Source organism: Rhamphochromis longiceps, linkage group LG1, assembly GCF_057381845.1.
Source record: "Rhamphochromis longiceps isolate RC_006_pf linkage group LG1, R_longiceps_female_GT1.1, whole genome shotgun sequence".
NCBI classification, from domain to species: Eukaryota; Metazoa; Chordata; class Actinopteri; order Cichliformes; family Cichlidae; genus Rhamphochromis; species Rhamphochromis longiceps.
The window spans coordinates 28,174,718-28,188,404 of NC_140557.1; the positions used below are offsets into that span (position 1 = coordinate 28,174,718).

Consider the following 13,687-nt stretch of genomic DNA (forward strand, 5'->3'; position numbering starts at 1 on the left):
TACAGAGAGTGGTTTCAAAAAAGAGAAAATATCCAGTGACCAGCAGTTCTCTGGGTGAAAATGCCTTGTTGATGTCAGAGGAGAATGGCCAGACTGCTTTGAGGAGACAACAATGGTTGAAAGAGCCAGTTGTTCCAACCAAGGTATGCAGAAGAGCATCTCTGCATCACCAGGTGTGGTCTTCTGCCTGTACACAGCAGTAGAAGATCACACCTGGTACCACCCCTGTCAGCTAAGAACAGGTAATTGAGGCTACAGTTCACTAAGGCTCACCAAAACTGGACAAGAGAAGATTGTAAAATTGTTGCCTGGTCTGAAGTTTTTGTTTTGTTTTGAATTTCTGCAGAGACAACTAAATGTTAGGAGAATTTAGCATAAACAACATGAAACATAAATCCATTCTTCTTTGCATCAGTGCTTCAGGCTAATAATGGTCTAGTGGTGTAGGATATTTTCTTGGCACACTTTGGACCTCTTGGACTCAGCATTGTTTAAATACTACAGCTTGCCTGAGTATTGTTTGTGACCATGTTCGTTCTTTTATGACCCCACAATGCCAATCTTCTAATGGCTGTTTGCAGCAGGACAACGTGTCATGTCACAAAGTTCAAATCATCTGAAATTAGTTTACTGAACATGAAAATGAGTTATCTGTACTCCTTCACAGTCAAAAGATCTCAATCCAGTAGAGCACCTGTTGGAGGGGGTAGAACAAAAGAGTCTCATCTTAGATGAGCAGCTAACAAAGCTGCAGCAACTGTGTGATCCTGTCATGTCAGTATGGAGCAAACTCTCAGAGGAATGTTTCTAGCTCCTTTCTGAATATATGCTATGAAGATTTAAGTCAGCTCTGAAGTCACAAGGGGATTCAACCCATTACTAGCCAGACGTAACTGGTAAATTGGCTGGTAAGTGTACAACAAGAGCATCAAGTGATAAACAGTATTTGAGAAACCACTGTGTGGCTGCATTAGGGCATGCTGCTGAAACAGTGATAATGATAGTGCATTCAGAAGTGCTGTTTGTGTTTGCCTCATTAACAGAAGCAGGTATAATTAGCGTCTGGTTTCTCAGTTCAGCTCCATCATGTGCACTTTCAACAAAGACAGTGTAAACCGGAAGAAGAAAAAAACAAAACAAAACCTCATGCACTTTTAAATCTGAGAAAAATACATATTATTTTACATTTAACTTTGCTACTGTCCTTTTTGCCAAATAACCTAATTAGCTGTTCTTCCAGTTGTTTCTTTTTAGTGCGAGTTACTTTCAGTTTTTTGTTGCCCCTGTCCCAGCACTTCTGAGATGAACTGCTGCCATCAAATTGACAATGAGCTCATGTTTTCCATGAAATGGTGAAGTGTCCTAGTTTAAACATTTCACATTTTCTGTGTTCTGTTTTGAATAAAATAAAAACTTTTGAGATTTCCAAATTCTTACATTCTCATTTTTATTTACATTTTACACAGGTTCCCAATTTTTGGGAAGTAGGTTTGTACAATGACTTTACAGAAAACAGTTTCATTTAAAAAAAAAATTAAAAAAATAAAAGCACCATAACAGAAAAAGAAAAAAAACCCAGCTGAAAATGACATTAAGACAAAAAAAAAAAAAAAAACTACATTAAAGCGCAAAAACAACTGACTTGCTTTGCCAGTATGTGAAAAGCCACCAAACAAAAAAAAAACAAACAAAAAAAAAAAACCACCCCAAAACTATAATTCTCCTGCAACACCTTGACCTTTACATAAACTGTCCTGCCATCAGCTTTAATTTGCATCATATTTAGGCTTTATTTTACAGTTCTACTGTGAATCGTTTTGGGGTTTGGGGTGTATAGTCGATGTCTGATAATTTATAGTTTTTGGATACATACTTTGATATTGCTTTTGCATTTTAGGCTATATTTAGATATGCAAATAGTTCAGAATATTAAAAACTATGGCTGTCAAGAAAACAGTGGCAGTGTGATAAGATATGGCAACCTACTTTGATGATTTCTCTCTACATGTGGAATATCGCAAAGATTATCGACACAACATGTGCGACTATCAAGTTGCTCAAAGGTCAAACAGGAAGAAGAGCAACTCACAGGTACGTTGTACCCCAGATGTCAAAGACTTATTGAAGTACTATGACAAAGTAACTGTACAGTTTTTTAAAAAGAGAAAAAAATAGCTTGTAATAACAGTGAATGAATCAAAAAGGTCCGTCACTCCACTGACTGTATGACTAATTTACTCCTAGTATCAACGAGATACAAGTTATGTACACATGCATTTTCTAACCATAGCCAAGTAATGTATGCATTTTCTTTTAAAATATAGCAAATACAAAAGACACTAAAGACATTATGGAGATGTGAAAGCAATATTTTGTGATTTAACAAAAGCATAAAATGTAATCATATTGATGTGGTTTAAACTATAAATTATAATGTAACAAAAACAAAAATGCTTACTCACCCTGAGAGACTTTTCTTTTGCACCTTGTAGCGTTTGTTTCATGACTTTATCCCTTATAAGAATTAACTACCAAATAAATAGAGCTTCAGCACAAAAAAACAAAAAACGCAACAAGCTTTTAGTCCAAATTTCCTTCTGAATAATTTCTTTAGACTAACAAACCAGCCGAGGGGAGTATTACCACAATTTCTTCAGAGTTACAATCATCATTTGGTTTAATTTAATTTAAAAGGTTTCCCTTCTCTCATGAGCCATTTGACCTCTATCCACCTGTATGAGGGGAAAGCATGACGAATATCTGGATTTTTCAATCTCAGAGTTTATGTCCTTCATCAGATGTACAAAGAGTTAGTCGTTTCACAGATTAAAAAAAAAAAATATATATATATATATATATATATATATATATATATATATATGGGCATATAAAGGGTTTACCCAGAGCCAGACAACAGGCTAATGAGTTGGCTTGCTCTCTGAAACAGAGGTCAGTGTGTTTCGCAGATGGAGGGCTCAGATGACGATGCTGTTGCCACTGCGAGACGCCTTGTCCTGAGAGAGACATACTAACTTTAGATTCACTGCACTAGCAAACAGAGGTTTTATTTATAATAGTGACTGCATGTTTGAGAAATGTGTGATACAAGTGCATTGGTGTACTTGCAAGTTTGCAAACTAAAGCAAAGTATTCCTTACAGAGTAATAATCATTTCTTCGTGCTCCTGGTTTCTGTCCCGGCTCGTACTCTGTGTAACTGGGAGGTTTATCGGACCAGCCTCCACCTCCTCTCCTTGCACCTCCCACCGCCCCTCTTCTGCTGCTTCCCTCATCTGAGCTCCAGGACCCTCTCCTCGAGTGTCGTGCTGCTGGGGGAGAGTAATTCCCTCTGGACCTGCTGTCAAACAAGTCATCCCTGGAACGGGATCGAGGGCGGTCCATGCCTTCTCGTGCCCGGCTGCGACCCCGCCCATCCAGGGACTCCTCGCTGTAGCTCCGGGGAATACCTCTAGATCTGGTAGGTGACGGGTAACGTCTGCCCGCTCCCCCTTGCTCGTCGCGACGAGTGTAGCCACTGCGGCTGCTCTCGCTGGAACTCGGTGGCCGGGTCTTGGACGCAGGAGGTGGAACTCTACCTAACTGCGACTCCCTTATTGGCGGAAGCGTAATGACACGACGCTCTGCTGGGCCATCGTTGAGGGCAGAGATCATGCTGGGGGGGCCTGGTGAAAATGGGACATTGACGGGCATGTGGCGGGAAGGAGGCGCATAGTGCTGGGCAGGAGGTGCATAGTGCTGGGTGTGAAGTGGGGGGGGTGGCTGAGACTGAAAGAAGAGAGAGATAAGAAGAAATAAATATAACTAAAACTTAAAAACAAAACGAAAACTGTGCCCAGGTTCAATGCTACAAATAGAGTATATACTGTTATGGTAATTGCATCATTAAAATAAATTAAAAAATATATATCAGACACTTATTGTCAATATGATAAGCCTCAGAAATGAAGTGAACCACTACAGGGAACTTCAGGTTTAGAAAAGCAGAAAATGTTCCACCATTTTAAGAACTTTTGTTTCCTGAGGAAACTAAAATTGCGAGGCTGAAGACACCAAGTCAGTTGTGACCTTCTAAAGTGTAATATTTAATTTTCTAACACAATGCTGTGATTAACGTGTTGTGTCAAGTCTGGATGTCTCTAACTATATGCATTCTTGACATAAAAAGTGAAAGACGTGTTTAAAACTAAGCAAAAAGCTCTCTCTTCACTGTGGGTTTGATGAGCCCGTCTGAAACGGTCACACTTTAATTCTCTGATGACATCAGTCAGACATAAGTCATAAAAAGTCGTCGCAACTGACTTGTGTTAGCTAAAAAAAAAAACGATACAGAAAGCAAAAGTATTCAAACAAGTGCAACGCCCATGACGTAGTAGGCCATGAAGCATAGGAGCCATTACAATTCACAGATTGTTGCCTGTAAACCAGGGGTGGGCAATTCCAGGCCCCGAGGGCCGGTGTCCTGCAGGTTTTAGATCTCACCTTGGGTCAACACACCTGAATCACATGATTAGTTTGTTACCAGGCCTCTGGAGAACTGCAGGAGCTAGTTTAGCCATTTAAATCAGCTGTGTTGGTTCAAGGACAACTCCAGGCCCTCGAGGCCTGGAGTTGTCCACCCCTGCTGTAAACCAACAAATGTGTTTTTGTTTACATTAAAAGTCGTGGGAACATACCTGTAGAAGAGGACTGGTCATTTCCAACCCCCTCACTTGGTTCTCCAGGTAGTTGAGCATGTGATTGTTATTGGCTGGCGTGCGGTTACCTTGGACACTGGGAGGGGGCATGCTGTAAGCTGAAGACTGAGGAGGAGGGAGAGGCATAGTCTTTAAAGGGATGCTGCTTCCTGCAACAGACCCTGAAGACAAAAAAGAAAAGAAAAAAAAAAGCATTTAGAAAATTTAAGGAAACAGCAAATTATAACCTATTTAAGTCTGACACTTTAATATGTGCAGATTAATGTGTGCATGTACCAGCGTAGAGCATTGGGTTCATCTGGCTGGGGGTGGAGCTCAGTGGTGCATATATTGGTTGTCCTCCTAACCAAGGATTCATGGCCTTCTGAGCCTGCTTCACCATACGATGCTGCATCACAGCTAAAACGTGAGAACAACAATTTCTAGTATGTACAGATTCAGTGAGGCTATCTCAAAGTATATGGGCTTTTTATTTGCAGCATGATAAGGTCACATGTTTGATTTCACTAAGGCTATTAGCAATAGGTACTTTCAAACACAAATGAAGGCCTGCAGAAAGGATCTGTTAATGACCAAACTGAGTGGAGCAATGGAAACAGCAATCAAACATTCACTAGATATACAGGCAATGAAATATTCTTCCTTCCTTCATGCTTGGGTTTTTTCCTCCTCAACTCCCAAACTGCCTTATTCCTTGACTTCTGTTGTTGAAGCGCCCTTAAATGAAAGCTTTTACCTTTCTCAGGACAGCAGCACCTTTGTGGGCAGCAGGGACAGCGGACATAGCAGCAGCATATCTGAGGGCAGCACTGGCAGCAGCAGATGCATAAGAGCAGGATGAGAAGGAGGGCACCGATGATGATGAGCAACACAGTCAACCAGTCTGTAGGAAGACGAAGAAAAAGGGAGACGCTCTGTGTTCTGTGTCTTAAGAAGCAGACTAGGTTTTTGCGTATGTTACAGCATTAATAACATTAACAGAAGCTGCAGCTTCTGCTGTGTTTAATCTTATGCATTCATATTTTCTTTCTTACTGTAGACAATGAGTTTGACTTCTTTGGAAGTGATCCCACTGGTGTCTCCAGGAGCATTAACATTGCAGATATACACCCCGTTGTCCCACCACATCACCTCATTGATCACCAGATCTGCCTCTGTCCAGACAATGCAAACATACATGAATAAATTCAACTTCCTCTGTTGTGCCCTAATTTCAGAAGCTCAAAGAACTGGACAGCATTCGTCAATTCACTTCCATCTCTACAAATTAAAAGGCCATCAGGATAACATACTATTAATCCTTTATTTCTGCAAAAATGATCACATAATGAAAATGAAGGAAGAACAACCAAAAAAAAAAAGTTCACAGTTATTTGAACAAAACTACCAATTCATATTGTACCAAGCATCTATTTAAAAGATTTATACAGGTGCTTCAGCTTAAAAAACAAAAAACAAAACCCCCAAAAAAACAAAACAAATCACATTTAGGCTCATCTTGGGGTGAACTCACGGTTTTGGACGGAAATCTTCCGTTCCTGGTACTCTGTTCCCAGTATAGGCTGGTTGCTTCCTGTTTTCTGGACCACAGTGCGTATTGTCCGGTCACGGTCTGGACAGTCATTTGATGGATCTTGTCCTAACTGTAGTTGAGCCTGGTATGCTGCAAAACCAGATGTAAAAGCTTGATAGTGCAAAGACTGACAACTGGCCAAAACATGTTACTGGCTGTTTGGGATAAAACTGGTGGTTCACAAAAGACAAGATCATCAGGTACAACCCACAAATGATCATAGATGAAATTATTATTCTTATTGAAATTGTTCATTGCAGCCTTGGGAATAGCAAAAATGAAATGTGTGCAGTAGGAAGCACCACACCAAGTGAGGTGAGAGTAAAAAAAATAAAATAAAGAACTGATTGAAAAAAAACAAACAAACAAAAAAGAAACCCCAAGAATTAGATCAAATTAATGCAGAGGGCAGAAATGCACAGAAATGTATATGCATTTAAATCTACATCTACATAGATTTCCATCTTTGTCACCGTTGCCGAAAGTTTTTTGGCACTTTAATCCCACTCTGTGGCGGCACCCCCCACCCCTCAGGTGACAGTTGCTTTTGTACCTGTGGAGTAATACTGCAGTACAGGGTCCATGCAGAAAGACTTGAAAGTCCATGTGAGAATAACGTTTTGGGGGTTTGCAGAGGTGGAGTAGTCGCAGCGGAGGACCACTTTGGCAAACATAAGCGTGCTGTACTGCGTGTAGGGAACGATCACCTGAACGCATACTGACACTGCAGAAAGACAACAGACAGAGAGTTAACCACATATAGTATTATACAATGATCCATTAGGTTACATTATTTATCAGCAAAAGTCCAGGAAGAAGAATAGAGGAAAGGAGACAATGAGTGAGAGCTACTATGAGCCAAGGAGTTAATGTCAAAGTAGCAGGACCAGAAAAACAGGTGGCACAGACAAAGACACAGGAAGTGGCCTACTGTGAAACTACCAAACAAACACTGAAAAGGTGGAATGAAACCCGATGAGTTCATCTAAGTGTGCGCATAGCGCAGTGACTCTTTCCAGAGTGGAAATAAAGAAAATCGTTGGCTTAACTTTAAAGAGTGACTCAATGGTCAGGGTCCCAAGTATCTCTAAAGTGACCCAAATATTAATAATCTCCGACAGACAAATGTTTAAATCGGTTATAAAGACGAGTAACACATAATTTGCTTAACCAACTATGAAACAAGACGGTCATGTTTGATTGCTTCATGTAAACACCTGTGTCATGTGACCGATACTTAAACTGATGTTCATTTTTGTAAGTGTTTTTTTTTTAACATTTTCTTGATAAACTGGTTTAGTACACTTGTTTTTACACAAACATGAAGCTAACATGTAAAAAAAAAAAAATTACCTTTCAGAAGCGACAGCAGTACGACAGCGACAGGAAGTCTCTCCATGATTACCAAAGGGTACAAACCCCCTCACCCCAAAACCTTCGGCTCCAAATACAAACAGAGAGGCAACACTCCCAAGATTAAAAAAAAATAAAAAAAATAACCACAAAAAACTCCACAAAACACGAGTTTCTAGCTTCACTTTGGCCTAACCAAAACTGCTCATTGTTTCCGCCTACGAGTGCCACTGAAGATTAGCCAATGTTTGTAGCTGATCCCTGAGACTGAGCTCATCTATGGCTCCACCCCGAAACAGGTGAGCTTTCCTGTGGCGTAGGCAGGTATAAAGCAGGAAAATGCCACGATCATTTGCAAGCGCATAAACAGATACTACCTGTAACATCTCACTGATCTTATCTGATTTTCTCTGGCTGTAGGAGTATTTTGTTTGTATGACACTGTGACAAATGTGTTCTGAACTCTAGATTCAATCTTTTGACTGGGCTGGAGAGAAACCATCCCTGGATTAGGAAAAAATATGTTCAGCTTATTCCTGTTAAGCAAATATTTGCTCTTCCAGGTGTTAGGAAATGTTTTTCGAAATCCCTTCAAAACAGCTGTGTGACTCATGAATGAATAATACAGGGGAGGGAAAAACTGAAGCTGGGCTTTGCTCTTCATGCCTTTGTTTCCTAGACTAATCAAAGTCTTCTAGTCTTTCATAAAAACCTCAACAATAATAATCTGTGTTTTAGTGAAAACAAATTACACTCATATAACCACACACAGATCCAACCTCTTTGGTATGTTCATATTCAAGTATACTTACCAACTGCGCTTGTGTAAAACTATTGTAGCTTAACTGTTCTGAATGATCAGCATCATAATTTCTTCTATTCCAACTTCCAAGTGGAAACAGGTCTAATTAACCAAGTAAGTGAAACTGGAACAATTCACTGGGTTCATGAGTTGTGCACTGACATGTTTATTAGTAGGTGTCAGGGATTAAACAAGTGTCATTATTTCCAAGTTACAAGTTAACTAATGATTTGCACTGGCTCCCTGTCAAATACCATGTTGAATTTAAAATATTGCTGCTTACCTTTACAATCATAAACAATATAGCGCCTAGCTATCTCATTGAACTCCGTAGACCATACACCCCTGGGAGAGCCCTAAGATCATCAACCCAATTACTCTTGGTACAGCCTAGATCTCGGCTTAAGACCAGAGGTGACCGTGCATTTGCCCTGGTTGCTTCTAATTTGTGGAACAACCTTCCCATTGCTATTTGTGCGTCCGACTCCATCCAAACATTTAAATCATGACTAAAAACTCACTTATTTAACCTTGCTTTTCCAGTTAGTTAATACTCCTATACCATCTTCATTTATGTGCTTACCATTATATATATCTCTTCACTTGATATCCATGTGTGTCTATTGATTATGATGTGATATTTACTCTTTATTTAACTTTTATTCTTGCCCAATTAGTGCCATTGACCCGCTAGCATACTCGGTACATTGCTAATGGTCTTTAATTATTCATGTTTTAATCTGCTGTACTATTGTGAAGCACTTTGGTGTACCCTTGGTCTTTAAGTGTGCTATATAAATAAAGTTGTTGTTATTAATTTATTGGATTAAGATCACATAAGAAGCTAAATGACTGTCGTACTGACCAATTAACTCATTATGTGTGTAGCCTACTACAAGTGTTTGTTGTGCGTTTGTAGTTAGATGGAAAGTTGCTCAGTTCTGGCACAGGCCTGCTAGTTTTATGTGCCCCCTTATTACTTTAATCCTGACAGTACATAAATATACAGTAAACGCAAAGCAGCTGCTGATTGCAGTTCATGTTCGTCAGTGTTTGCTGAATTCATTTCTGAAGTTGAGTCAGCGAATTACATTTTAAAGCCGTAAGCACTTACACATTACAGTACTTATTTCAACTTCAGTTAATTCATTCAAATCATAAACACACAAATAGACTTTAGATAAAAAATAGTAATAACAATATTTAAACAGATCCAGTGTACAAATAATTTCATAAGACAGTCTGTTCATATTTCTTTATTTGTGGGTTTTTTGCTTTTCTGTTTTCCCTGATCATTGTTACGCCTTTGTGAGTGAGGCTGATATTGTTGCACTATGTCCGTCTGGTCCTCGAAGAACTGCTTGACCTAAGGAAAAGACAGTGGGGGGGTGTGTGTTACAATCTTCATTTTAATGTTTCACTGTCAGCTGCTCACCGTCTCTGCTCTGTGAAGGTACACACCTGCTCCAGCTGTTTCTCAGTGTCATTCACATCCACACCTTCCTCTCCTCCTACCTGGCCACCAGTCATTTCATACAGATTTAAAATTGCCATCTTAATCTGTCCCAGCTTCAGTGTTTTCCTGGCAGCCGTTTCCTGTATGTTATTCCATTTCTTCTCCTGCATGAACACAGGACAACCAGAGTTCATTCAGAAGACGCCAACATCTAAGGCCGTCTTAGCACTGAAGCTGGGATTTTGATCCAGGATTATGTGTCATACCCATATTAGACCTTCAGAGTGAGTTTTCTCCAGCTTGGTCTGGAGCTGAGACAGCTGGTTGTTCCTCTGCAGCAACAGCAGGTTGTGCTGTTGCTCCAGTGTCAGCAGTGCTTTTCTCTGCTCGTCAGCCTGCTCCTGTGCCTTACTCTCCCTCTCAGAGAGCTGGCATCTGAAGTGGAGGAGACTCTCTAAATGATCCGTGAGCGCTGCCACATCTTTAAACTGCAACACAATTACACTCTCATTAAGGATGTAGCCCGAAAAGCAAATTACCATCTATTTCAAACATGCCAGAGTTTGCCTGCGATCTGAAACAAATCCACTGCTATCATCAGCAATCGTTACCCCAAATCCCAAAAAAGATGGGACGGACTGTAAAATGCAAATACAAACTGAATGCCGTGATTTGCAAATCCCATAAATCCATATCCATCACATTCAAATTGAGCTGATATTTTTTATGAGACAGTCAAATATCTCACTTTATCCATATATGTTAAAAACAGGCATTAAAGCATCAGATGATGTACTGAATTGAGAATAATATTTGTCACATTTATTGTAATACTTGTATTCAAAAGCTACAGTACCTTAGTTATTTTGAGCAGCTGCTCCAAGAGATCTCTGTACACAGAGTGTCTCTTCACCTGATGCTCGAGCTCCTGTTTCTCCTCAGTCAGTTTGGCCAACTGCTCCTTCAGCCTCTCTATCTCCGCCTCTTTTTGAAGCACCCTTTGTCTCTCCTGCTCTGCTTTCTCGATTGCTCGATTAGCTTCTTCATCCTAGAAGCAGATTGAGGGCCTTACTTTTTTGTTCCTCCCATAACATTTATAGCATGTAACGTGATCTCCTGTCATACCTTGTGATACATGTCAAAGCTTAAATGCAGGTCTTGCATTTCCTTTATCTTCTTGTGCAACTCCTCTTCACGCTGTTGCAAACTCTCCAACACCTACATAAACCCACATAATAGGGTTAAAAAAAAAATTATGCCAAAATTTGTATGAGACTTTTGCTACAAGAAGACAAGCATGTCGCAGTTCTGGGCTGTAATGAAAGTACAGTTTAGAGATACTTATATTTTACTTGCAAATCTGAATTCTTATGCTGTCCTACTCTTCTTCTTCCCTCTGAAATTATGAGCATGGGTAGCAAAATTAAGATATTTGTATACAAAACATATCAAGTGCTTATAAAATTAGTTACTGTACATTAAGTTGCACTGTTTAAAACAATTAAGACAAACATTTGATCATTAGAGTAAAACACAAACTTAACGATCTCCATCTGTCCAGTTAGGAAGCATAAACCAATGTGAATCAATTTCACCTGCTTTAGCCCAAATGAAAGTGACAACAGGTACACTGGAGAGGCACAAATAAGACATGTCTCCAAAAAGGGAATGGTTTTGCAGGTGGTGACCACAGACCTCTGTTCTTGTCAGGAAACACCAAAACTGGCACTGATTCACACTGAGCATATTTTACACACGTTAAAGAGTCTGGAGACACTATGGCAAATGTTATGCTGCCTGCAACATCAACCAGCATGACTGGTTTGGCAGTGGGTGCATGATAGTGTGAAGATGCATTCATACTATTTGTGAATTTCAATCCAGTTGGTCCCCCTAAACGAGGTGGGTCCCTCATGCCTCCCTCATGGAGTCTGATTCTGATAGTTTGTTCAGAAACATGCACAAGTAGCATACTGGAGGTCATTTTGAAGGGCTTTAGCAGTGCTCCTCCTGTTCCTACTTAAAAGTGCAGATGCTGGTGCCCAGCTGGGTTGATGCCCTTCTACAGCCCTCTGGCATAGCCAATCTCCTATTATCTCTACTACTAAGACTGTGCTGGGAGGCAATAGGCTTCTTTTTTTCTTTGGGGGGGGGCACATACAGCTCCTCCAGTGGGCTGAAGAAGGAACCGTCTCATGCAACCACTACTGACAAGGACACTAGCAAAAACTAAATGTACAGAAAAATCTCTCAGGAATAAAGAGAGAGCAATGGCCTGTGACCACCACCTGCAAGCTGCATAGACGTTTAAATTCATTAGTGTTGTACTGCAATGAATGATCCCTTAATTCTTTTAAAGATTATGGCATTTATATGAATAGTTCCTGATATATCATATAATATAGTCATACACTTTTACAGCAAATAGATTTTATTTATTATTTAGATTTTATTGTTAACAACACTGAATGATGGGACAGCCCTGCCACTGCCTTTAAGTGGCAGATAACTGGCTGTTTAGATAATTGTTTAGGAATTAATAGATGCTCCCAATAAAGTGCTCTTAATTCTTTGATGAAACTTAAATACATTTGTTCGTTTTTAAGATAAGAAATACTTAAACATTCAGTAGTTACAGTGCGTTGGTAAAGTTCACGCTACCCTTCAGACTGATCGTTCAGCTATCGCGAGAAGTGACTGCCTCGCGTCTCGAGAAATAATTCCGCACCTGTTTGCTTTCCTCGTACTTAGCTTTGAGCTCTTCCTGCTCTCGCTGTAATACTTGTAGCTCTACGAGGACATAGCTACTGTCGCGTCCCGCTGCTGTCCACATCCTGTTCACACACAAGCAGCGGCAGAAAGTTAGCAGCACTGACCGCTCAGATTGATGTTGGCTGGGCTTCACTCGCTCGGACGGGAAGAAGCAGCACACAAACTCACCGTGAAGCCGACTCCTCAGGCGTTAGCTGCGAGAACATGACTTTATGTGTTGTCTTTTCAAATTTCAGCCAGAGTAAACCGTACGGTCTCCAAGTTTTACTCTCCTTCCTGCAGAAGACTCACGACTCTGTAGCGTTTCTATGGTAACAGTTCTGGGAACCTGTAAAGGCGCAGGTCTCCGCGGCAGCGGCTAAAGTTGGTGCTGCAGCCGAGACCCGTAGAAAACTGCACCATTTTTGTGCATTTCATTTTATATCATACAAATGGAAACCTGCAATCATTTACATTGAATACTTAAACATTTGTAATTAAATTGTTGACTAAATAACAGAAATGCTATTGATTAAACAGGTAGATTTCTAGGTGTTTACCACTTGTTTAACCTACATCTGCAGTTTAATCAGAATTAACTGACAGTAACCAAACAGTCCACTGATTGCCATAAGATTTTTGACCAGAAACAGTTGGTAGCTAATTACTTCCATCCACACCAAACCTTTAAGATCCATCTATGGCGTATGTTGATGTCATATTCCTTTGCAGCCATGCTTCATTACAGATGAGAGTTGCTCAACAGCATTCCTGACATTTCACAGGCTGTGAGTGGTCACTGAACCCTCCCATCACAAGCATGCAGTGAAGGAGCTCACATAAACTCACAGAATAATAGCTCAAAAAGTGAATTATTTCCTTCCTATTAATATCTTAAGTAATTACAAATTGTATCCAAATCTTTCACTTGGGTAAAAGTGCAACAGTAATGTAAACGTGCTACACGGCCACTTTTAAGTAAGTCTTTTTCTTTTTAAGTCTTTATCAGAAAGAATTAGACATGAAGGGGAACATTTC

At 40.1% G+C, this 13,687-nt stretch overlaps 2 protein-coding genes across 2 annotated transcripts; both read right to left on the bottom strand.

The window, feature by feature from the left end:
• Positions 1-1,432: 1,432 nt before the first annotated feature.
• ildr1a (immunoglobulin-like domain containing receptor 1a) lies at positions 1,433-7,905 on the bottom strand. The gene is made up of 10 exons (XM_085404375.1): positions 7,641-7,905; positions 6,841-7,011; positions 6,228-6,377; positions 5,749-5,868; positions 5,451-5,597; positions 4,991-5,113; positions 4,694-4,875; positions 3,159-3,785; positions 2,874-3,014; positions 1,433-2,837 (listed from the first exon to the last, which is right to left on the bottom strand). Exons 1-9 carry the CDS (start codon positions 7,684-7,686, stop codon positions 2,976-2,978), a joined length of 1,605 nt encoding a protein of 534 aa, XP_085260501.1. The 5' UTR covers positions 7,687-7,905; the 3' UTR covers positions 1,433-2,837; positions 2,874-2,975.
• A 788-nt stretch (positions 7,906-8,693) lies between these two features.
• LOC146678883 (coiled-coil domain-containing protein 42 homolog) lies at positions 8,694-13,607 on the bottom strand. The gene is made up of 7 exons (XM_085411576.1): positions 12,839-13,607; positions 12,627-12,732; positions 11,024-11,116; positions 10,755-10,946; positions 10,165-10,386; positions 9,904-10,062; positions 8,694-9,808 (listed from the first exon to the last, which is right to left on the bottom strand). The coding sequence occupies exons 1-7, from the start codon at positions 12,874-12,876 to the stop codon at positions 9,689-9,691; spliced, it is 930 nt and encodes a 309-aa protein (XP_085267702.1). The 5' UTR covers positions 12,877-13,607; the 3' UTR covers positions 8,694-9,688.
• Between the last annotated feature and the right edge of the window lie 80 nt (positions 13,608-13,687).